Here is a 25,918-nt window from a genome sequence, read left to right as displayed (position 1 = left end):
AAAGTAAATTATAAAAATATATAGTGTATTTTTAAATAATTTTTGTTATTAAAATTCAAGAAAAATTTAATTAATATCTCTATGCAAAATATAGACCGAAATAGATGGAGTTTTACTCTGCAAGAGGAGACTAATTTATAAATAGTTATTTTAAATAAAATATGAATAATTAAATTCTGTTGTTTAAAAAAAAATTAATTATTTGGAAGAGATGATAATATATAAAAATACACGGACCAATGGGGTGTGTTTGGTGGCTAGTATTTCAATGGTTGAACGGCGACTTGGGATAAACATGAATTAAGTGGATGGAATCTTTTCATCAAATTTTGACCTATTGCACATATTGTTCAGTCACCAAATTTTATTTTTTCTTTCTTTCCTTTTTTTTTTTTTTTTGTTGTTTCAGAAGATAATCAGGTTTGATTAATGATAGGCACAACCCAAAAATAACAGGGGTCTAATAAATATAAGTTTAAAAATAAGAAAATCAGATTTTTATTAATTAAAAAAATTAAATAGTATTTTTAAGAAAATCAGATTTTTTATTTTTTTAAACAATTATTTTTATTTTCTTAATTTTAAGAATTTTAGCAATGCTACTAAACATTTTATATATAAATTTTATGAGTATTCTTTATTTTTTATTTTTTGGAATTCAAATATTAAAACATAATTTTTTTTAATTTAAAAAATGTAAAGATTTAAGTTCATTAGTTTATGAAAAATAATTTGTACAGAGACAATATTTTTATATAAAATATTGTGAAAATATTTTCTATAAAAAATATTTTTCATTAAAAATAATTTAGTTTTTATTATTTAATTTTAATTTAAAAATAAAATATATAAGTAAATTTATTTATAAGAATGTTAATAAAATATTTAAAATATAAAAAATGACTTTTAGAAGAAGTCATTTTTTTAAAATGAATTAATTTTTTATTTAATTAGTATAATATTTTTTATTTATTAATTTTTTAAAATAATTTAAATAATTAAAAATATTTTTCGTAAAATAAATGAAATATTAAGCTTATTTCGTAATTACAAAATTATAATATGATAAATTTGAATATAAACTATTAGAAATTAAATTTAAAATACCAATGATATGTTTAAATATTGGTGTGGCTTAAGTATAAGTAGATCAAACATATTTACAAGTAAAATAGTTATTTATGAGTATAATTATAAGTGTAAAAATATACTAATAAGTTGTCAATGAAAGGATGCAGTTCTTTTCTCTCTAACCAATAATAAAAGTGATGAAATTGAGATTTGGAAGGTAACCGGATTGCGACAATTAGATAATGATTTGATATAAAAAAAAAATCAATGAATTAGAATTAATTCTATAGCTAATAAACGAAGATAATAAATATTAGTGGGACCGGTTGTTATGTTTGAAGAAATTAAAATTTTTTAAGAGGTAAATGTGGTGGTTTTAGACTTATTAAGTATTTAGTGACACATTTGATCGAATAAAATAGATATTTGTAGTAGATTTTTTTTAGACAGATCATTAATGATGGATAGTTGGCTAATAAATATTGAATTCGCTAATTCATACTATATCAAGTGATGTCACATTATTTAAAATCTTGAATGTACACCAAAATAAAAGGTTGAATATCTGTTTAATGATTTATTAGAGATGGTTGATATTCGCGTAAATTATATTTAACTTATCTAATTTGAATTATAAGAGCATCGTTTTATTTAAAGATAAGATATTTTAAACATGATATATATTATAAAAAAAAAACTTTATTTTTTCAAATTTATTTGCTTAGGGCACCCGCCTACCATTTTTAGGGCCAACGATTTCTTTTACCTCATTGTGGTGGGAGAAGCTTCCTTCACCTGTTCTATAATTCTCTTTGGTAGACTAGTGTTCACCGGAAAGAATTTTACTTTAATCTATCTTGCTCGAGATGCCCACATATAGATCCAATTGCTTGTGCCATTGAGGCTTTTATTCTATTGTGTTGAGCTTCTCTTTTGGGGTTGATAACTCAGGGACATATAGTAAGTAATGAAAGGCTCTAGGGCTTTTTTGTTTTGGATCCTAAGTTGTCAAATCTTGGGTCTTAGACAATATTCTACAATCTCAACCTTTTTTATTCAATGATATTTATCACAACCAGAAATGGAAATTAAAGGCAGGCAGCAAATTATTATAAGCATAGCTACTTATCAATCTAAATAATTAAATTTCCACCATCAAAGAATATGAAGGAAACAACGTATAAAAAGTCTTGTATGTCTAAATTGTAATTTTACTATGTATCATTTAAAACTAAAATGATAAAAAAAAGCGAAGATGATTTGATTGTCTATTTCTAAAGAATTCCATTTTATGTAAACAATATGAGAGTATTGCCCAACAATTTGAGAGTGGGTTTGGGCTCAGAACTTGCAACCTGAGAGAGGATCCATTATGGTTCTTTTTCCATTCAACCTAAATCCTAAATTAGACAAACTAAATTTTAGTAATTCAGATTGATGGTTCAGTTTAATATAAATTTTGTGAATTCAAGCTATTAAAGATTATCTGAATGATTGAATTATTTTAATAATTAACATCAAATTGAAATTTTCATCAGAAAATAATTGTAATACTGAGAGAATAGGATCTAATAATAAACAGAAAAATCAGATAAAGAGGTGAAAAAAAAGAAAGAAAGAAGAAAAGATGAAGAGGGGTGGGGAGAATTCTAGTACAAATGTTCTTATTATAATTTTGTTAGATTTCAGCAGATTACATTATTATTTGAAGATGGATTATTGTGATAAATTAGGATATTGCTTCTGTGATCAAAACTCGAGGCTCTCTCGCCATCCTTTCAAGTTTTAATGGAAAATCAAAGACAAACAAATAATGAGAGGACAAGTGGAGTGGAGCCACATACATACTATAATCTCAAAATTCATCGGAGTGATTATAGAGATAGAAGTCCGGAATGACGATCTATTAATTATCAGTTAATTTTTTTTAATTTAATAATTTAGATATATATTAATTATTAATTATATTCAACCGCTGAAATTTTTTTTTCCCTTCATTCATCCATTTTCATTTTGACATATTGACAAATGACTAATTAATTGTCCTTTATTGATCATGTGGTGGGGTTGATCTTTAAGACAAGAAAGGACCAACCGAGACCATTTGTACATTTTGCAAATAACTCCTTGGTCCATTGTCTTGTCCTCGCCATTAATAACGTTGTCGCTATCTGTCTTCTCTTGACACAAAGTTCAGCCTTCTTGGCATTTTGTTAATGTTTCAATGGTTTATTTCATTTAAAGGGCAATTTCATCTACGTTTCCAACCTGCCATGTCGGCTCAAATAATCGCCCATTTTGCCAGTTAGGTAAAGGAAGCTCAAATATACAAATTCTTACAAATTCTTCCTACATGTCTTCAGGTCAAAATTTCAGGCAAGATTTCATGAAAAATACCTAATAGAAATCTCAATTAAAGTAAATTTAATTTATTAAAATCTTGTTTAATCCAAATTATTTAGTTCTTGAGGAATGAATTTTCAAAAAATAATTTAATTAGACTAAAAAAAGTAAATTATTTTCACTTTATTCATAGAAAAAAGAAGATTTTTTTTTAAAAAATTAAGAAAAATATAATTTTCACGCTCCTTGAAAATTTGAGTTATTCCAACCAAATAAAATTTATATTTCTAAACAGTAACATTTGGAATTTTGATTTCGAACAAAAGTTAGGTATTAAATTATTGTACATCCACTTCAATGAACAGTTCCATATACAGTAAGTAATCATTTTCTTACTCTTCAGGTTTTACAAGGCAAGAAATTTTTGTGTTTTCCTTGCAACATTTATATGCTAATATGTGTTCTAAGCAAGCTAAAAGCAATAAAGTTGCCCTTCAGAAAGTTTCCACCTAATCATGAATTGGTATATTTAATTAGTTCTTATCTTTCACGGAAGCAGCAGCGGTGGTGTTAGCGGCGGTTGTCACTGTGTTAGAATTGCCGTCCTCCTCCGTCCTGGCTTCAGATCTTATTTCTTTCAGATTACCATTTCCAGGTGAAGTCATAACACTGAACCCTGTGACCTTGGCCTCCTCCCTGAATTTCTTGTAAATGTCACCTTGGTAGAATTTTCTTGTCCTGAGCACTAAAATGAAGGAAATAAGGCACCCAAATAATGTCGTTGCGGTGATTATCAGGAAAGCCATTCTATAGCACTGCACGCCACTGCATGTCAAATCCTGCCCTGCTTCCCTTTTAATCCCCGAGGCCTCTAGTTGCTTCAATGCCTCTTTATCATATAAATGGCCGGCCACCATGACATTGAGAACGTACGAACCAACTGGGCTAGCAACAGAACCAAAATTGTACAAGGTTGAATAGTACTTGAGGCCGAAAATTTCAGATATCATGGCAAACATTAATGGCCATTGTGCTCCGAAGCAGAAACCAATGTTCACAGAAGCGAAGTAGAGAGAATTTGGAACACCAAAGGCAATTAGAAGATGCCCAACACAAGAGAAGAGAAGCACAAATGTGAACAATAGAGGACGAGGAATCTTGTACTTTGTTAGCAAGAATTCAGAGGCAAAACCAGCCACTACTCGACCAAGATAGTTCCAAATACTAACAAGTGACACAAAGGTTGTGATACTGCGAGTTGGGTAGCCGAGAGAGTTCCCAATCTGACCCAAGTTGTCGATTGCTGTCAATGTGCCTCCAACTCCGCAAGTTGTGGCGACAAATATTATCAGCATATCAACACTGAACAGTGCTTGTAATATGGTGAAGTCTTCACCTCTTTCTGGTGGTGTGAAAATGTTGTCCATGCAAGAAGCTTGCTTCTCTGTCGACGTTGGAGATCCAGGTGCTGGCGTTGATGCTGACAATTCCAGTGCCGGAGGATTTTCAGTCACTACTTTCACCGGTGACAGGTCGTTCAAGGCTGCTTTCTTGCTGCTCCAGAGATCATATTCTTCTTTTATAACGATAGCCACCGGGAGAAAAAGCAACACAAGAACAATAGAAGCGCTTCCAATGTACTCAATTCTGGAAAAGCTGAATTTGTTTTGTATGATAATCAAAACCATGAGAAAACCAGCAAGACCAATTGAAATATACAGGAATTTGTAGAAAACTTGGAGCTCATTGGATTGGCGAACGATCTTAATTATCCGAATGGTACGAAGAAAAATGAAAGAAACAGCAGCAGGAAGCCAAGCAATGAGCAAGATAAGAGACTTGGAGTTATCTCCATAGAAAGCATGGAAGAGTTGAGTCAAAATAGCTCCACTCAGACCAACAAATCCCTTTAACAACCCCAAAACACTGCCTCTGCTTTCAGGGAAGTTCTTGACACAGGTGACTAAAGCTCCAGTATTAGCAAAAGCTTGAGAATTTGCTCCAATACAAATATAAAGACACATCTGCCAAACTTTTGGCTTGGCAATATGACCAGTAACAGCAAGCCAAATCATGAAGTAACCAAAAAAATTCATGATTACTCCCATGGAAAGAACCACCCATGGTGGGGTGACTTCATTGATGAGCCCTGACAAGACTCCAACATTACCACCCAAATCCTTGAAGAAACTAAGCAAATTGAGAGTAGTTTGATCATACCCTAATGACGTTTTAATGTCATTAGAATATAAACTAAACATATAAGTTGCACCAGCCACTGACATGATCAAAAGTGAGGCAAAGACCATGAACCATCGGCCTACAATCACTCTGAACAAGAAACTTTTCATCTCTCTCCACCCACCACCACCACTACCCACATCAGCAGCCACCATTTTTAAACACCCAACTCTAGAAATGATTGAAGAATGCTTAATGATTTGAGGGATTTAAAACTCGATGGTACATATATAGAGTTCTTGGGCTACAAAGTGAGTAGAAGTAAAACGTGAGGACTGAGGAGAAGCATACACATGCGAAATTACGAGAGACAAGGGGAAAGCGACAGGCACTATACAATAATCCAAAAATTTCTGCAGGCTTACAGTCCTCCATATCTCCAAAGTTTGATTTCCTCCACACACATACACGCGGACTCGTAAGCATCATTCGTTTTGAAGTTCTAAATTGAATTGTCTACCTGTTTGATAAATTACAAATTCCTAACTACATATTCTATTTTCATTGCTAAATAAAAGATTATCAACAGGGTTGGATTTTGTTGCGTGAAATTCAGAATATCCCGTATCGATATAAGAGCCTGTTAATAGAATTATAGGAAAAAAAAACGTTTTCAAACAAAAAATTAAGTCGTTCTTAAAGAAATAATTATTAATAATACTGAATTTTTACTCCTTAATCTTATTATTAACATCATGTTGAACATTTAAGTGAATTTCTAAATTTATATAAACTTTGTAAATATTTTAAAATAATAAGAATTTAAAATCAATTAATTTTATCTATTAAATAAATTTAGTGTTTATTGTAATAAATAAAAATATAATGAGTTCTTTTAAATAATCCATTTTTTCCCTTTCAGATATCAAATTATAGGCATTAAAATAGGCTAAAAATAAAAAGTATGATTAAAAACACAGTGAGTTTCATTATTAATTTTTTATAATATTATCTATTTTTTTTATAAAATAACATAAACTTATAATTTAAGTTATTTTTTAAAATAAATTGATATTTTTTTAATAAATTTCATACTCTTTTAATTATTTTTTATAAAATTTTATTTTAAATTAAAGTCTAATATAAATAAAGTTACAAACTTTTAATTTATATAAATGTTAGGAGTTAGCTTTTTTACTTTCTCTTGAAATATCTTAAAAGACGCGGGTGGAAAAATTTAAGTATTTACCTAAATTCAGTTGAAATTAAAATTTTTAGACTAATTTAAACAAAAGAAAAATTAAAAAAATAGCTAAATGAAAAATTTCTAATAAATACATTAGGGGAATTGAGGATTGAGCCAATATATTTATATTTTAAATATTGATAAATAAGTTTTAAGTTTTTATCATCATCACTACCTAACAATTGAGGGATATTCGTTAGGAGGATTTGGCAAATATTAAAAAGGTAATTGGATCCGAAGATGATCAGCTGCAAAATTTAGTATTTTTCTTTCTAGAATTAGAATTATACTCTCAAAATACTTTTATTATTTCCAATAAAATTAAAAACCACAACGAATATCTTTGTTCATACACTTTGAATTTAAAGACCTAAAAAAGTTATAGAATTTTGAAATCAAATAATAATTTTTTTTTCTTTTTCAAATTAATTAGAACTGAAATTGCTTAAATTAGACTCAATAACAACCTTTTGAGCGCTTTCTGATTCTGGTTCGTATAATTAGATTTTCTAAAATTATCAAAATTTTTAATTAAAATGGGATTCCAATTTAGCACGTGCACATATTTTATAAATTCTCTTGAATCATACTATACACATATACACGTACACATCATATGAAATACTCAAAATGAGCTAATAGATGCGTCATTAGCGTAGACAGGATTTTTTGCCAGCGAAGAAAATGACATGGCATGAAAGAATCCACTTTTATGAGAAAAGTGCTATTATATCTTAATGCTGGAATATTGGAAAGACAAACTGTTTATTCTTCTTATTGCAGAATTCAATGAATTTCCTTATGAATTTGTAGGCAAAATGGAATAATCGTGCAGAATGAAAGGAACATTTCAAATATCCCTGCTTTGAATTCTGATGGCTGCAGACTAATAGAGTAATGTGAAGAAGAAAGAGATCAGTTCCTAAATGGACACCAGAAAAATAAAATATTAAAGGAATATCGATTATCGAATAAGTATTAGTTGATAAATTATATTAAAAAGTAATGGGTGAAAAACGTGGACGTATTGAGATGAGGACAAAAGAGACAAAAAAAAAAAAAACGTCCAAACGCGTCGCTCCACTCGGTCTACGCGGCAGTCAAAGCCTGGCGTGTCTTTTTCTGTTTTTTAACGTTTTTGTCTTATCAGGTCACCACTCATCAGGAATTTGCACCGACCTTTCTGAAACTGTAAAGCCAGCATCATTATCATTTTTATTTTCATAAGTTTAATATTATTATTAAATTAAGATTTATTATTTTTCATTTTATTTTATTAATGTTCAAACATTAATTTGATCCAGTTAGTCCTCATTCAGTTAATGATTGTTTTTCTTTTTTCAAAAAAATCCACTGAATTTGAAATCCTTTCAACAACAGAAAAATAATTGTTTTTTAGAATTTATGTCTGCAACTTCCAATAATGCATTCTCTAAGAGTTGAAAGTAAAGTCGGCTTCCCAACTTATTCGATATTGGTTGTTTGGTTGTGATTCATGGCAATGGAAACACTAGCAGCAGCCACACCATCCTTGCCCTCTACGGCTTCTTCCAATTGACTGAATCCTGTTCTTCTAGATCCTGCATCAATATCTACAACTTCTACTACTTCCTCCCTAAACTTCTTGTAAATATCACCTTTGTAGAACATTCTTGTCCTCTTCACCAAAATAATTGAAACAAGAAACCCTAAAAAGGTTGTCACAGTAATTATAACAAAAACCAGCCTAAAACAATGGACTCCTTTGCAATTCAACTCCTTCCCTGCTTCTCTTTTAAGCCCTAAAGCTTCCATTTGTTTCAAGGCCTCTTTGTCATATAAATGACCAGCCACTTTCACATTGAAAATATAGGACCCAACTGGGCTTGACACTGACCCAATACTGTACAAAGTAGAGAAGTGTTTAAGTCCAAAGATTTCTGATATTATGGCTGAAACTAATGGGAGTTGTGCTCCAAGGCAGAACCCGAGAATTATTGAAGAGAAATAAAGAGAATTTGGCACCCCAAGAGCAATTAAAATATGTCCAACACATGAGAAGAGGATCACAAATGTTAGCATTAGTGGACGAGGGAACTTGTACTTTGTTAAAACTATTTCTGAGGCAAAACCTGCTAGGACTCTTCCAAGGAAGTTCCATATGCTGATCAGAGATATAAAAGTCGCTATGTTATGAGTTTGGTAGCCTAATGACTCTGCAATTTGACCCAAATTGTCGATAGCTGCCAATGCCCCACCAACGCCACAAGTTGTTGAAATGAATAGAATTAGCATGTCGATGCTGAAAATTGCTTGCAGTATAGTGTAATCCTCACCTCTATCTGGTTGCCTAAAAATGGTCTTAAAGCAAGAAAGTGGCTCCAGTTTTGCTTCTGGCCGTGGTGGTGGCTGCAGAACTGGTGGATTTTCAGCTGGAACGTTCAATTGAGAGTAGTTGTTCAGAGCTTGTTTCTTGCTTTGCCGGAGATTGAATTCTTCTCTGATAACAATAGCAAGTGGGAGAAAAAGTAACAGGATGACAATTGAAGCACTGCCAATGTACTCACCTCTAGTAAACGTGAGCTTGTTCTGTATGATAATGATGATCATAATAAATCCGGCAAGGCCAAGTGCAATATAGAGGAAATGATAAAAAAACTTGAAGCTCCTTCACTTGACGAACAATATTCTTGACCCGAATTGTTGGGAGAAAAACCAGGGGAACAATGGATGGAAACCAAGCAATTAGCAAGATAAGAGCCTTGGAGTCATTACCATAGAAAGCATTGTAAAATTGAGTCAAAATTGCACCACTCAGGCCGATAAATCCCTTCAGGAGGCCTATTACACTGCCTCGGCTTTCAGGGAAATTCCTGACGCATGTGACTAGAGCTGCCGTATTGGGATACGAAGCTGAATTTGTGGCAAGGCACATGTACAAGCACATTTGCCAGACATGGGGCTTGGGTATGCGGCCAGTGATAGCTAACCATATCAAGAAATATGCAGAAAAGTTCATGGCTGCACCAATGATAAGAACCAACCAAGGTGGCATTACTTCATAGACAAGACCTGCTGAAACACCAAGATTGCCTCCCAAAACCTTGAAGAAGCTCAGAGTATTAAGCGTAGTTTGATCATAGCCTAAATACGATTTGATGTCGCCGGAAAATAGACCATACATGTAACTGGTGCCATTGACAGACATAATCAGGAGTGAAGCAAACACCAAAAACCATCGGCCGGCAAGTATTTGCAAGCCAAAGCTCTTCATTTCCTTCCTGAAACTCAACTCCCTCATTATCATTTTTCTTTTCTCTCTCTTATTGGAATCCCTCTTATTTATAATGCTAACAAAACCTGAATCACTTCATGAAAGATGCTTGCTTAACTGCACAAGGCACATTTCTATATTTGTACATATATGATCAGACACTCTCCGGCATTTTTGGGTTTTGAATGAAGCATTCCTTGGACCCATCCTCATAAGCTGTAGTTGTCCGGTAGTGATGATAGGAATTGCTTGCTTGTCCTGGATATCTTGGAAAGGAATCAAATTTTCATCCCCTTGTCAGGTCAACGGCGAGCAGAACACTCGTAATATTATATATCTAGCAAGTGGCCATTTGTTATTGTTCATCAAGCTGACATAAGTACTGTTGCGTTGACGGTGAAACTTTTATTTTGTAACGGTGCATTTGTTTGCTTTTGAACGGAGCTGTCAAGATGAGTTAATTCTTATTTGAATTAAACAAGCTGCCATTGACATTGACATTCTTGCAGATAATAAATAATATATAGAATAAAATGAACTATATGTTTCCACACTAATTTTCCAACAATCTAGTCATAAAGACCCCCTTCATGCCATATATCAAGTAGAATATCAACCATCTCCTGCACATCCACCCAATATAAAGCACATCAATGTTATCCTGTAAGTGATAACGCACTAGGAAGCTGTTCAAGGAAGCTTACGGGTAAGGGTATTGGCTGTTGAAAGGCTTCAGTGGAGCAAAGCAGATCCTCGTATGTTGTGGTCCAGCTGCAAAACAAGATTCCATTGTTAGAACAAAAAATGATAAAAGGTGACATATGGGCCATAAGGCTCCACAGTTTCTGGAGTTATGATCTCTTTCTAGATATGAGCTTGTCAGCATTTTCATTCCCTTCAATAGAAAGAAAAAGGAATATATATAAACAAGGTTTCTTTAAACAAAAAGACCATGTTACTCCAATGAATATCATTAATTCACATATTAACCAAAAGAAACAAGACATATAGGGAGGCAAAAGACAATGTCATGCACCTCTTCTTAAAGTTGACACTACATCAGATCAAAATTCCTTCAGCTAATGTGCCCATTGCCTCCCTTTTCCCAACTAGAAAAAGATTACCCCACAATTTCATGATCAGGATAATCATGACACAGATATACATAAACACTAATTCATGATAATTAACTAGAAAGCCTCTCATGCCAAGCTACCTCAGCTGCATCCTAGGGTCACCCCATTACAAAAAGAACATTTGTGCAAAGAATTTTAGACAAAAGTTTCCAACAGAAAAAAGAAAATGCAAGTCTTTTCAGCAATCTCTAAACAGTGATAACTTTTAAAAGAAGTATAATGCCATGCAACTTTATAGCATTGGTTTCAATTACCAAAATTTATTCAAAGGTAAAAAAAGAAAAAAGAATCAGAAAATTATATGCCTGAAAATATTTAGGCCCCCAATTCACCTTTGGTAATTACAGCAAAAAGAAGCAAAAATTAACAATTATTGTAATCAGGATTTTGCGAGAACTGTCAAGTTTTTGGCTACCGATTATACTATCATATCACTGTTACAAAATCTCAGTTTTGCTAAAATTTAAGAGGAAACAAACATTATCTTTTAATTATAACCACCAACCATCGTTGGGGATAGAAGCTCAACTTGGTGAAAGTTTGACCGAGTGCAGGAAATTTCTTTGTAAATTTATTTTACAGAATGGTTCACAGAATATAATTGAAACATGACTAAGCAATGAAGATGGGCATGTTACAATGCGGTGGACAGCAGCATTTTGGATTTCATAAAATTGACAAGCTTCCCTAGACAGTGTACAGCTACTTGAGAGACATCCAATCGTTCAAAAACACATCTTTTTCGCAGAATTCTCTTTACTGGAGTTACATGAACCTCTCAAATGCCCATTCTCATGGGAATGTGAATTGCTGTCATTGATTTCCATCATTTCCACTCTGGACATTGTGGACAACCATTGCCTTTTCAACTACTCTTCTGCACCACAAAATATAGAATATAGCACCGGAGCATGCAAGATATATAAAAGCTTTACAGATTAAACATGACAGTATGCTCTTACGTGAAAAAGCAGAAATTAGAAGCATTTAACGAAATCAGATGAACCATAATTCAAACAGAAGCTAACAATTGGATATCAACCAAAATTTTGTCCTTGAAGACCACAAGTTATTGCATTCTGAAAAATCCCTAGTGTTGAACGCATTTTTATTCAATATCACACTTAAAAGGAGTTGTAACTGCAAGCCCACACAACCTATAACCAATTTTCCTCCATTAAAGGATCTCAGCAGCAATAACACTACTGTGAATTCATTACTATAATCTATTAATACAACTAGTAAAAGATTGAAGCCAATTCTATAAAAGCAGGTATCCTCACCACATGGTCCAAACAGAGAATTTAACATAAAATTTTGTTGGAATTTCTCACAAGCCCTCGTTGAAGTCCACATGTGATGAGAGTGCTGGGCCAAAATCCTGGTCGTGTGGTTTTATTACAGTGGGTTTGTCCAAAATGCCCAAGGGCAATTTGGCTTGGGCTCCACCCAACTTAGAAGCTCATCTTTTTCCTTTTACTCTACTAACGTGGATTCTCCCACTTTTTTTTTTTTTTTCATTTCTTTTTCTATTCTCCAATACTCCCCTTTGATTTGACCTAATCGTGACGTACTTTCATATTGTCTATCCTAGATTTGTGTACATCGAATTTTAAAGCTCTCAGATCTCTCTTTTTATTTTGCACCTGGGCTTGTACTTTTCCTAACTTCAGAAATCGCGAGTCTTTCAGCATTTCAACTTGGTCTTCCTAGACTCTATTCTTAGGCTTTAGGTCTTTAGCCTCAATTTTTTCAACATGTTTAGATTTTCCTCACTGAGCCTTCATCTTTAGGCTTCAAACTTTGGGCTGCAGATCTTAAATATTTTTTTATGGGTCTAGCTCGTAATTTTCAGTTCAACCCGCTAGAAATTTTCTTGAACTTTAAATCTCTGTGGGCTGTGAGGTCATTGTGCTCGGATACCACATTGTTAACTTGCAGGAAATTGGAATAGAAATAAAGTGAGAAAGAGATGCTTAAGGTACTGCACATTTATTCAGGCCTTCCTCGGACTTTGCCTTTTGTATCCAACACTTACAAGCTCTATAGAAGATTTATGATATTGAGAATTCTATGTATTTGTATTTCTGTATAGAATACATTTATATAGTATATACCAGTGGTTGAGTTTGATACAGATTATATGAATAACAAATATTATCTCAACCAACTATAAACCTTATCATAACTCTAAATCTTATCACAACTCTAACCTTATCATGACTCTAAACCTTATCACAACTCTAACCCTTATCACTAACTAAATACAAGATAAGTATACAGCTATAACTCAAGTTACAAATAGATAAAACTGTTATAGTTAGTCTTTATCTTTAATACGCCCCCGCAAGATTGAGGCGCCATCGGAGACTCCAATCTTGGTTCTAAAGTAACAAAACTGAGTTCTTCCCAAAGCCTTTGTAAGCACATCAGCAACTTGATCTTTTGAACTTATGTGAAGAACCCTTAATTGTCCAGCATTAATTTTCTCGCGAACAAAATGGTAATCCAGTGCAAGATGCTTCATCCTAGTATGATAGATTGGATTGGCGCAGAAGTAAGTCGCACCAAGATTATCACAATGAAGGACTGGTGGTTGTGATATTGGTACTCCCAAATCTTGTAATAAACTTTGAACCCAAAATACCTCTGCTGCAGCATTGGCTAAGGCTTTGTACTCAGCCTCTGTAGAAGATCGGGAGACAGTCTTTTGGCGACTAGATTTCCAGGATATAATATTAGAACCAAGATATAGAACATAAGCTGTTGTAGACCGCCCATTATCAAGGACACCACCCCAATCAGAATCAGAGAAGGCAGACAGAGTATGAGTGGAATTTCGATTGAGAAATAAGCCATAATGTATGGTTCCTTTAAGATATCGCAAAACACGTTTCAGTGCTTGAAGATGAGTTTGCGTCGGTGCATGCATAAATTGTGACAGCCGATTCACTGCAAAAGAAACATCAGGACGCGTAATTGCCAACTATTGAAGAGATCCAACAATTTGGCGATATACGGTGGAATCAGTCGAACTAGAACCATCATTTAAGATGAGCTTGTCTCCTGTAGACATAGGAGTATTCACCTCTTTAGCTCCAGCCATATCAAATCGGTCTAACAAATCAGCAATATGTCGATGTTGCGAAAGAAATAATCCTGCAGCTGTAGAAATCACTTCAACCCCCAAAAAATGATTTAATATTCCCAAATCTTTGACAGAGAACTGAGCAGATAGTTTCTGTACACAGGTATGCAGAAAATGATTGTTATTACCTGTAAGTACAATATCGTCAACATATACTAGAAAATATGCAATAATCCCATTGGAGGAAAAAATAAACAAGGACGCATCAGCATTTGATTTGCGAAAACCAAGTTTGAGCAAAAAAGAAGTAAGTTCAAGATACCAAGCTCGTGGAGCCTGTTTCAAACCATAAAGAGACTTCTTCAGTTTGCAAACATAATAAGGAAACTCAGGTTGCACATATCCTGGAGGTTGCTGCATGTAGACATCTTCATAAAGTGTGCCATGTAAAAAGGCATTATTTACATCCAATTGCCTTAACTGCCATCCTTTAGAAATTGCAAGAGTAAGAACTACCCGAATTGTAATCGGTTTTGTAACCGGACTAAATGTCTCAAAATAATCACGCCCAGGTTCCTGAAGAAATCCTTTGGCAACCAAACGTGCCTTGTACTTATCAATAGTACCATCCGGTTTACGCTTAATCCGAAACACCCATTTGCAACTAATAAGATGATGTTTGTCTCTCGGAACCAACTCCCAGGTTTTATTTTTCAAAAGAGCATTGTACTCTGAATCCATCGCCTGCCGCCAAAGTGAACTGGCCAGAGCTTGTTTCACTGTTCTTGGCTCGAGTGTATCCGGTAAAGGATATTTAGTTGTAAGATTAACAAAAGAAGAATTAAAATACTTTGAGTTAGGCTTCCTTTGTCGCTGTTGCCGTTGTACAGGAGCTGGAACTGAGTCTTGTGAAACAATCGGTAGTGGCAAATCTAAAGCAGTAGTAGAAGATTCAGTCATCAAAGGGTCAACTTGTTGAGTCTCAGTACTAATTAATGGCATGGTAGATTGATCAGATTCTGCTGATAATGCTGTAATAGATTCGGAACCAGTACTTGAAACCAAAAAATCAGAATCACTTGGAATAGAAATTGCCAATGGAACCGAAGCAACTGCAGTTGGTGCAACAGGTGATGGATTTGGTTGTTGTGCCGAACCTGTACAAGAAGCATCTCGAAAATAATCTGTAAATTGATGAGAACTAGTGCAAGTTTCAGATGGAAAAATATGCTCAACAAATTGAACATGACGAGACAAATACAAACGATTAGCCTTTGGATCGTAACATTTGTATGCAAATTGAGTTGGAGAATATCCAAGAAAAATACAAGGCAATGAACGACACTGAAGTTTAGAATTATTATATGGCCTTAGCCATGGAAAACAAAGGCAACCAAAAGATTTCAATCTCTTAAAACTATGAGGCATACCAAACAATCTAGAGAAAGGTGTTTGAAACGAAATAGCGGACGAAGGCAACCGATTGAGCAAATAAACAGCAGCCTGAAAAGCATGAGACCAATAATTAGAAGGTAAAGACGAAAATTGTAACATAGCAAGACCTGTTTCAACTATTGAGCGATGACGACGTTCAGCAGTACCATTATGCTCTGGCGTATGTGGAGGTGTTGTATAATGTGAAATACCACAAGACAAAAAATGATTCTTAAGCTTTTGATACTCCCCACCATTATCAGTGAACACAGAAACAATTCTAGTGTGAAAATAATTTTCAACCAATTTCTGAAAGTGGATAAACAAATCATGAGTATCAGATTTCTGCTTCATGGGATATAGCCAAACATACTTAGAATAGTGATCAATAAATGTAACGTAATATGCATAGCCATCAATAGATTTTTGTGTAGGACCCCAAACATCGGAATAAACAAGTTGCAAAGGCTTATTACTAACAAGAGAATTCTCAGAAAACGGTAATTTATGACTCTTGCTCATAGAGCAGGAAGTACAATGAAAACTAGAAACATATTTAGACATAGACTGAAGACCAATATTTCGAAGTACTAACAAAAGGACTTTATTGTTGGGATGACCAAGCTTGTGATGCCATTCAGAAAGCAAAGACAGACACCGAGTAGTAACATTCAGCTGAGAACGTTGAGAATTAACTCTGGAAAAACTTGCACAGTAGATATCATCAATGTTCTCTCCCCGTAGGAGAGACGCCCCCGTGTACAGATCCTTCACAACAAAATAAGATGGAAAAAATTCCACAGAAACATGATTAGTGCGACACAACTTAGCAATTAAGACCAAATTCTTGCGCAGATTAGGCACGCATAACACATTAGGCAATGATAAATTCTTAGAGTAAGTAGGAATTTGCACAAAACCAGTATGTGATACAGCAAGCGTTTTACTATCACCAAGTTGTACTTCCTCAGGACCTCCATAGTCAGAATAGCTTTGCAAAGAAGCTGGATTCGACACAACATGATGAGAAGCTCCGCTATCAAACAACCATTGTTGTGGAGAAGAAGCAGCCATAGAAGAAGTAACATTAACTGCAGGTATCGGTGCTGAAGAATGCGAGGTATCAGTCTTCAAAGACATATTATTCTCCTTAAGAAAGCGAGCCAATTTGCGACATTCAGCAGTAGTATGCCCAGTATATTCACAAAATTGACATACCACATCAGGTCGATAAGAACCTCGACCTCGACCACCAGAGTAAGAACCACGACCACCACGTCGATTTCCAGAATAATTGGAGTTTTGTGGAGATCGATTATAATTGCCATTATGATTGTGTGAACGCCCTCCAGAACGTTGAGTGTAATTGACAGTAGCAATCACTTGTGACATAGCTGAAACAGTTGTGGAATCTTTTTCTTGTAGGGATCGTTCATGATCAGTAAGTTTTTCAAAGAGATCAGAAAAGGTTATTGGGGTTTCACGAACTTTTAACGCAGCAACTATGAGACTGTAATCATCTCCCAATCGCGTGATAATATAAACAATTAAGTCATCATCACTCACCGGATTCTGGGTAAGAGCAAGCTCATCTGCAATAGCCCTCATCTCATTGAGAAAAATAGCAATCGGTTTGGTTCCCTTAGAGTTCTGTGCTAATTTAGTTTTTAAGGACAGAATTCTAGAACGAGAAACATTAGCAAAACTCTGGTGAAGCCGATCCCATGCTTCTTTGGCAGTATTGGCTGAAGAAATCAAGGGTTGAATAGTATCGGAACAACTTCCTAAAAGAGCACTGATCAAAATTTGATCTTGTCGAAACCATAAGGCGAAAGCTGGGTTGGCTGTTTTGTCTTTTTCAGAAATAAATTGTGATGGTGCAACCCGTGAACCATCAATAAAATCAAGTAAATCAAGACCAATTAAGGTTGATTGGATCTGTTTTCTCCAAACAGGAAAATTCTCCGGAGTAAGTTTAATTGGAAAATGCGTTGGAGCATTTAATTGAATGACTGTATTGGATGACGAAGCCATTAATTAAAAAAAAATTGGATCAGAAAACTCGTGAGAGCAGATTGCGGCTCTGATACCATATAGAAGATTTATGATATTGAGAATTCTATGTATTTGTATTTCTGTATAGAATACATTTATATAGTATATACCAGTGGTTGAGTTTGATACAGATTATATGAATAACAAATATTATCTCAACCAACTATAAACCTTATCATAACTCTATATCTTATCACAACTCTAACCTTATCATGACTCTAAACCTTATCACAACTCTAACCCTTATCACTAACTAAATACAAGATAAGTATACAGCTATAACTCAAGTTACAAATAGATAAAACTGTTATAGTTAGTCTTTATCTTTAATAAGCTCCACCTCAAATTTTCAATTTTCATAAATAATTATAGGCCTCAATTTTATTTAAAAACTTTTATATTGGATTAAAAGAAAAAAAATTATGAGATGGTGTATGATGGGGTGATGCAACGTGAGGCGGAATCCAATGAAAATGGAATGCATATTTATTTTCTGGCAAAAGAAAAAAAAAAAATCTGACATAGATATGGAAACCCCACTCAAAGGCCAACTCATGAATAGCTACCACCTAAAATTGGATTTGTCTACCTAATTGCCACCTAGCTTCCTGAAAATTTTGCTTCACATGCAACCATGGACTTAATAACTCAAACTATGTAATTAACCGAAAAATAAAACTTGAAACTTAAACAAAACTATTATAATTTTCTAAGGTGAAAGTTTAAAATTCTAATTCTTTATAAGATAACAGTCCAACCATCATGGTTTAAAAGAATTGAAGTAGAATTAAAAATTAATTTTTAAAATTTTTTTATTATAATTAATTTTGATTAAATTTAAATGCGAGACTTTTCGGTTTTAAGATGACTCCCGTGTTAATCAATTAAAATATATTGAAATTAGAAAAACTCAAGCAAAGTTAACATATTCAAAATATACATGACATTGTCCCCTACTTGTGTATGTATATGTCCCCTAATTCAGACCCATTTGTACGTTTCACTATATAAAAAAAATAAAAAAAGGTAAAAAAAGGGTGTAAACAGAGGGAAAACTTGAAGAACCAGCTTTGAAGTGGCCCCTTAGCTCTTAAAATTCTGGTCCTTTTTAGAAACTATGGATGCTTCTTAAGGGACACATCCCTCTTATCTCTCTTTACCAGAAGAATCTCTTAGGATGCATTCAACAAGAGTTTCTGACCCTTTCTCTATAACACTCTTCATACATTATTTCCCAAAATAAATTAATTTTTATTTTTATATTTCCAAATTATTATCTTTTTGGTGTCGGTGAGGACAATTGAATAAGCTTTTAACATGGGAAAAAGGCCAATTGATTAGATGATCTCTTTCTTAATTGGGACGTTTTTGATGATTTGTTAATTCAATCAATTTAGATGTTTTATTAATGGTTAATGTTTTTAAGTGTATGATTCGTTTCATGTCTTAGTAAGCATTTGATTTGATTTAATTGTATAAATCCGATGAGTGATTTGTCTATTTATTTACAAGTAGGAGTAAAGTTTGACAATGACATTAAACTATTCTATTACCCTTTTCTTTTTTCCATTAATATATATATATATTTATGAATTTAAATTAATTCAACTCAAAAAATTTATAATTTAATTTAATCATTATAACAATAGTAAATGCAAGATGAAATATAGTATTCGTTATAAAATTTTTAATGGATTAAGATTTTATAAAAAAAAATTCAATAAATTAGTGATAAAATAAATTATTAATTAGCTATTAGACAAAAATGAGCAAATTTGATTTAAATCGAAAAAATTAAACTGTTTTCATGTTTTTTTTTTAATTTTTAATTGATTTTTGTATATGGTTGTTGCATTTAATCACAATTATTATTTTATTTTCATTTTTTTTTAAATTTCTAATTGATTTTTGTATATGGTTGTTGCATTTAATCACAATTATTGTTGGAGTATAGATTATTCTTTTTAATTTATGATTTTTTGGATTATTCCACCTACGGACATTAGTCCTTTTTTTTTTTTTTTTTTTATGAAACATTAGTCTTGTTTCTTAATTTCTTTATTTTGGTAAAAAAAAATGGATATTACATTCATCCCAATAATAATAAAATTGTTGATAATATTCCCAACCCATCATCACAAAATCTTGGATCTAAATCATAAGGCTCTTCAATTTCTGAGATATTAATATTTTTTATGTAATTATTTATGATTGATTTAAATTTGAAATCTAAAAATTAATAATTTTTTACTATAGACAACATTAATATATCGATAAATTTTTTAGGTACGAATCAAAACAAGTTCTATTGAAAATTAATTTAACTTAAAAAATAAGCCTATAAAATAAAATATTGCTTTTTTTTTTAAAAAAAAAAAGCAAATAATTAATGAAGGATAATTGTATTTTGTTTTCAGTTATTACTTAATTTTTAATTTATTTTTCTAATAATTAATTAAAGAGACACAATACATCATCATTCTATCCAATTATTCATTACATGAATAATTTAATTAATTTCAATAATCAAATAAATTTTGTCCATTACAATTATCATCATATCATATCCCATATCTCGTCTGTCTTCTATTTATCATTTTTTTATTCATAAAAAACTTAATTTAAACTATATTCTTATCCAATAATATACATTAAAATGTGCACATTGTAATAATTTTTTTTATTTTAATTATTATTTTTAAAATATTAAAAATAAAATCTGAAATTTCTCAAATTTACTATAATATATTTATTATTAAACTAAATCTGTGAGTACAGATTTGACACTTTTATAATGTTTATATTTTAATTTTATTAAATTAAAATAAAATAACTTTAAATTTGATTAACTCAAAATAAATAGTTTAAAATATGTCAAATCGTACTACAAATATGTCATCGTTTCAAACACACAATACTTCGTTTTGATTTAAATGTTAAAAATATTTCAATCATTTAATAAATTTAAATTTGGATTTTCGGACGTTCAACATTTTACTACAAAATATATACATATATAATGAAAACGAAGAGTTGACTCTTGATACTTTATTAGTAATCTCCAATTTTAAAATTAGAAAAAATATTTTTAATGTGTAATTTTTTATTTGTATTTTTTGAATGTAAAATTTTAACATCCAATGTTTTTATTATTATACTTTGAAATAAAACCTCTCATACTAAAAAGGTATAGTCATGTTTAAAATGAATTTAAGACAATAATTAAACATAAAACATATAAAATAAAGCAACAAGTGTCGGCAAACAGGCCTAAGATTTTCAATCCATCTCCTCTTCCTCCAAGATCTCTCTCTTTCCCTAGCCGACACAATAGTTTTCAGCCTGACCTTACAAAATCTGCAATTTCTTGTTGATTTTGTCCAAATTTTCGTCTGCAATCGGATTTTTTTATGCACACGTATTCATATAAATATTAATTTTTATTATTATTAATTATATACAGATAAATATATAATTAATAATTCAGTCTAATTAACTATATAGTTAAGTGATGGAGAATAATTATAGTATTAATAATTTTATTTGAAATTTGAAGACAAGTTGAAAAGTAAACTTAAAGGGTATTCGATGTAATTGAGGTAGATGAAATAATGTGTTTAATTATCCTGTGATGATTACTGATAATGATATATATGTGGAGACTGTAGCTTTTTCTAACAGGAATTTGGGTTTGTCAGCTTGGCATTTTCTTCATTCAGAGAATGATTTATCTGCGTGGATAAAATTTCTGCACTTCAAGCTGTGGTTGTACTCTTGATGATGATTACGAGATTTTTCTTTAAAAAAAAAAACAGTAATGTTAATAAACAAAATTTGTTATGTGATTTCCTAAATTTTTATCACATTATCTTATTATAATAGAGGACGAAAATATTAGGTATTTTTGAAATGTGATTGTGTGTGAAGGAAATGGATCCCCAAGAAGCAACATGCATGGAGTAGCAACTTTGGTTGCTTAAATCACATTGAATTTTGAGAGGGCAATCAATTATAGATGCACGCTTATAATGAAATCAAACATGGGACCCCATTTTGGATGCCATATGGCCCACTCCATCAATGAAGATCAGAGGATCAAATACACCATAACTCTCCATTTTTACTATACCAATATCTCACCCACCATTTCATCTCTACCAACTTAATTTCTTTGCTGTGACAAAATGTATTGGTTTTATTTATTTATTTTTTTGCTTTGGGTTATTCCATTATTTAATGTTTTGTCTTCAAAAGATAGAAAACACATTGTATGTGGCTTTTAATGAAAGGAAATTTGGTCCCCCAAAAAAGAAGATTTTACTACAAATTATTTCCTGAGTTTAACTTTAACCCAAATCCAGGTTCCTGTGGCGTCACAAAAATGTACCAACACAAGCACATTTAATAGACACCTGTATTCCCTCTCTTCTTTTCTTAGCTTTCCAACCATGCAGTTCTAAGCCCAACAGCGTTTTCTCATAAATATTGGGAGAGTGAGTAGTTGTGATTGGCAAAAATTTTATATTACTTTCTAGTTTCTACCAATTACTTTTGCCACTGCTGTCCTACTGTTGATCTATCAATACCCTGAAACCTAAATTTTTATCAGAATTTTCATTTGGTTTTAACGTCTTTGGCTTCCATCAACTTTTTTATTACCTCTTTTTTACGAGGACCCACTAATCGTTTTCATTATAACAACTCTACTCTGCCATACTTCTCCTCCATGAAACATTGCTTTCTTTCTTCTATCTCTCTCTCCCCCTGCATTTATATACACAATCATTCTATTCTCTCCCATACAATTTCTCCACATCCTGCTATGGCTCTCCTTCTCTTGCTACTTCTCACTGTTATGCTCCCTTCATCAAGCTTTGCTCAATGGCCACCTTCTCCTGGCTACTGGCCAAGTTCTAGGTTCAGATCAATGAGCTTTTATCAAGGCTATAGAAACCTCTGGGGTTACACACATCAAAGAGTAGACCAAGATGCATTAACTATCTGGCTAGATAGTACCTCAGGTTCATATATCTACTTAGTACTTTGTATCTTAATGTTAGTAGGTAAATCAAGCTTTTTTTATTATTATTATTTTGCTTTGTTTGCTATTTATTGATTGTTTCTTTCTGTCATTCTTTTGTAACTTTATGTTTCCAGGAAGTGGATTCAAATCTGTTAAACCATTTCGATCTGGGTACTTTGGTGCCTCCATTAAGCTTCAACCCGGCTACACTGCAGGAGTTATTACAGCTTTCTATGTGGGGATTGGACTAAACTATATACTCTGTCTTCATTATAAGCATTTCTTGTTTATGGGCTAATTAATAATGGGTTAATGGCAGCTTTCAAACAATGAAGCTCACCCAGGATTCCATGATGAAGTAGACATAGAATTTCTTGGGACAACATTTGGGAAGCCTTACACATTGCAGACAAATGTTTACATAAGAGGAAGTGGAGATGGAAGAATCATTGGGAGAGAGATGAAGTTTCATTTGTGGTTTGATCCAACACAACGTTTTCACCATTATGCAATTCTTTGGAGTCCGAAAGAGATCATGTAAGTTTCATCATGTTGTCACATTCACTGCTTAGAAACAGAGAATTAGGAATCAATAATACAATTATGCCTTTTAATTTTTTGGCACTTAGCTATCTTAGTTATGATCTTACATGATATTTGATTAATGGGTACATAGGTCATTTGTATTTTTTGGAAAATTAAATTACCCATTTAATGAAGGACTAAAAGCATAGGGTATTTTAATCATTCTCTAAAATTAAGGGCAAAGTTTTTATTATAAGTAAATAGAATCTAATATCACATGGGTGGGATAGAGTTTCTATGAAAGTTAGTTGCATTAAAAGTAGATTAACTAAATCTAGTTGTACTAATCAAAGGACTTAATGGTGCTTTTTTTCTGATCACACACTTTCTTTTGTAACATTTTGCATCATTGGGGAAATGAGCAAATAGACAATGAAGATAGCAACTTCCAATTTCAAGAAAAAAGAATTTAATAATTTATGGTAGGCTGCTGGTAGGTGAAATGTCTTGTTGTGCCTTTGATGTTAAGTTGATTTGTATTATTTTCAGATTCCTTGTTGATGATGTGCCCATAAGGAGGTACCCTAGAAAAAGTGCTGACACTTTTCCATTGAGACCAATGTGGGTTTATGGTTCAATTTGGGATGCCTCTTCTTGGGCTACTGAAGATGGAAAATACAAAGCAGATTACAGATACCAACCATTTGTTGCAAGGTACACCAATTTCAAAGCAGGTGGTTGCTCAGCCTATTCACCAGCTTGGTGCCGGCCAGTCTCCGCCTCTCCATTTCGGTCCGGCGGACTTTCTAGGCAACAATATAGAGCCATGAGATGGGTTCAAAGTCACCATATGGTTTACAACTATTGCATGGACCCCAAAAGAGACCACTCCTTAACACCTGAGTGTTGGCGTTAAAAGTGAAAACTTTAAACACTAACTTGCCCATGCATAGAAAAAAATCACCCAAAAAAAGAAAAACAAGTTTTCACTTGTCTCGTGATTTCTTTTCTTTCTTTTCTTATTATATATTTATTCTTTAAGTTTCCTCCTTTTTTTGTCTTCATGTTCTTTTATTTATGAAGGTGTCTTGAGATGGGTCCTTTAGCTACTTGCAAAAATTATTATGCAAAAGGTAGTTGAACGTCCAAGGCACCCCAAGGATTGATGAATGAAAACTGGGAGAATTGTGTGAGATTTTTCTTGTTAATTTTTGCCATGGTGCTCTTATTATACCTTAGCAGCTACAGAAACACAAGAACTATGAGGGTGCAATGAAGCAAATGAGGCCACAAGGATATGGGACCATGGGGATTATTCAGTGTCCATCTAAGCTTCCACTATCATTGAATCATTTCATTTCTTTCGTTTTTTATTTTGTTTTAAGAACTGAATCATTTCATTTCTAAATAAAAGCAAAAGTTCTTTTGTTGTTTCTGTGATGTGTTCTTGTTATGGGGTCCCTTATCTGAGTAGGGCAACTTGTGATAGATCTTGATCTGGAAATGAGATCCATCTTGCTGTAATCTTCAAGCAACTTCATTGTGGTACATATTACAAAGATTGCAGAGTTCTTATGATCGGAAATTCCTGACAAGAAAATATGTTTAATTAGGTTCAACTTTTTCAACAGTAAAATAAACATTCCAGCATTGAATTATTAGTTCAATAATATTTTAATTAAAAAGAAATTAGTAATATTTTATATGGTAAATAACTTGCCACCTGGAAGCACATCCCATCATGAAAAATAGACCAATTATATGGAAAAAAAGGGCTAAACCTTGAATTTTGGAAAATAAGATTCACCTCACCAATAATTTTCAGAAAAATTATTTATTTCATGGGACACGAATCACAAGAATGCATGCGTCTTCCTGGCATAGTGTTTCCTTTTACTGAATGATACAAAATAAGAGTTAGTGAATACTTGTGAATGAACAGTTAGGGTTCTGTTTGAATACCAGGTCAATTATGTGTGTGGGCTTTGTTTCCAGACTGCGTCTGTTTCTTTGATTATTTACTGATGAATTCTTAACATTATAGCTCTTTAATTTAACCACATCATATTCCTGAAAGGACATTGTGCCAGATTTCATAATCTGGCCTCCTAGCTTTTCCAGACGATCAATACCCATCTTTGCTTGGAAAATGTGTCGACAAGTGTAAAATCCTGGTTGGCTTAATTTGGCTTTATTGCAAGGTTTAAGGTTTTCTATAATTGGTAGTTCTGGTGATGAGAGTAATCAGCGCCATCTTCAAGATTTTATGTCAAGTGAATTGACCTACGAATTCTGGGATGAAGAGGTTTAGGTAAGATTAAAAGCTCGATTCTTATAAATTTTTATTTGAATGTGGATAAAAGTTAAAGAAATCTGAAGTTAGCGGTGAGATTCTGAATGATGAAAATAGAAAAGGGGATAGGCTTAGTTCTCTTTTTTATAACAGTGGAAAGGAAGGAAGGATGGCTGTTGAACCACATGGATTGATAGACAAATTGTCTGCAATTGTACATCGTACAGCTTTCATGTTGATTATGATCTTGGAATTTTGAATGTTAAAGTT

At 32.7% G+C, this 25,918-nt stretch overlaps 2 protein-coding genes and 1 pseudogene across 2 annotated transcripts; 1 reads left to right on the top strand and 2 right to left on the bottom strand.

Moving 5' to 3' along the window:
* Positions 1-3,722: 3,722 nt before the first annotated feature.
* Positions 3,723-5,989, bottom strand: LOC110621793 (protein NUCLEAR FUSION DEFECTIVE 4). The gene has a single exon (XM_021766096.2). It carries the CDS (start codon positions 5,808-5,810, stop codon positions 3,948-3,950), a length of 1,863 nt encoding a protein of 620 aa, XP_021621788.1. The 5' UTR covers positions 5,811-5,989; the 3' UTR covers positions 3,723-3,947.
* A 2,247-nt stretch (positions 5,990-8,236) lies between these two features.
* LOC110621750 lies at positions 8,237-10,311 on the bottom strand (annotated as a pseudogene).
* A 12,222-nt stretch (positions 10,312-22,533) lies between these two features.
* On the top strand, positions 22,534-24,788 carry LOC110620312 (probable xyloglucan endotransglucosylase/hydrolase protein 32). Its single transcript, XM_021764000.2, has 4 exons — positions 22,534-22,828; positions 22,965-23,065; positions 23,150-23,367; positions 23,905-24,788. Exons 1-4 carry the CDS (start codon positions 22,534-22,536, stop codon positions 24,269-24,271), a joined length of 981 nt encoding a protein of 326 aa, XP_021619692.2. The 3' UTR covers positions 24,272-24,788.
* Positions 24,789-25,918: the final 1,130 nt, after the last annotated feature.

This window comes from Manihot esculenta, chromosome 8, assembly GCF_001659605.2.
Source record: "Manihot esculenta cultivar AM560-2 chromosome 8, M.esculenta_v8, whole genome shotgun sequence".
Lineage (NCBI taxonomy): Eukaryota > Viridiplantae > Streptophyta > Magnoliopsida > Malpighiales > Euphorbiaceae > Manihot > Manihot esculenta.
The sequence above is the reverse complement of the archived record's forward strand: the minus strand, read 5'-3'. Positions and strand labels throughout refer to the sequence as shown.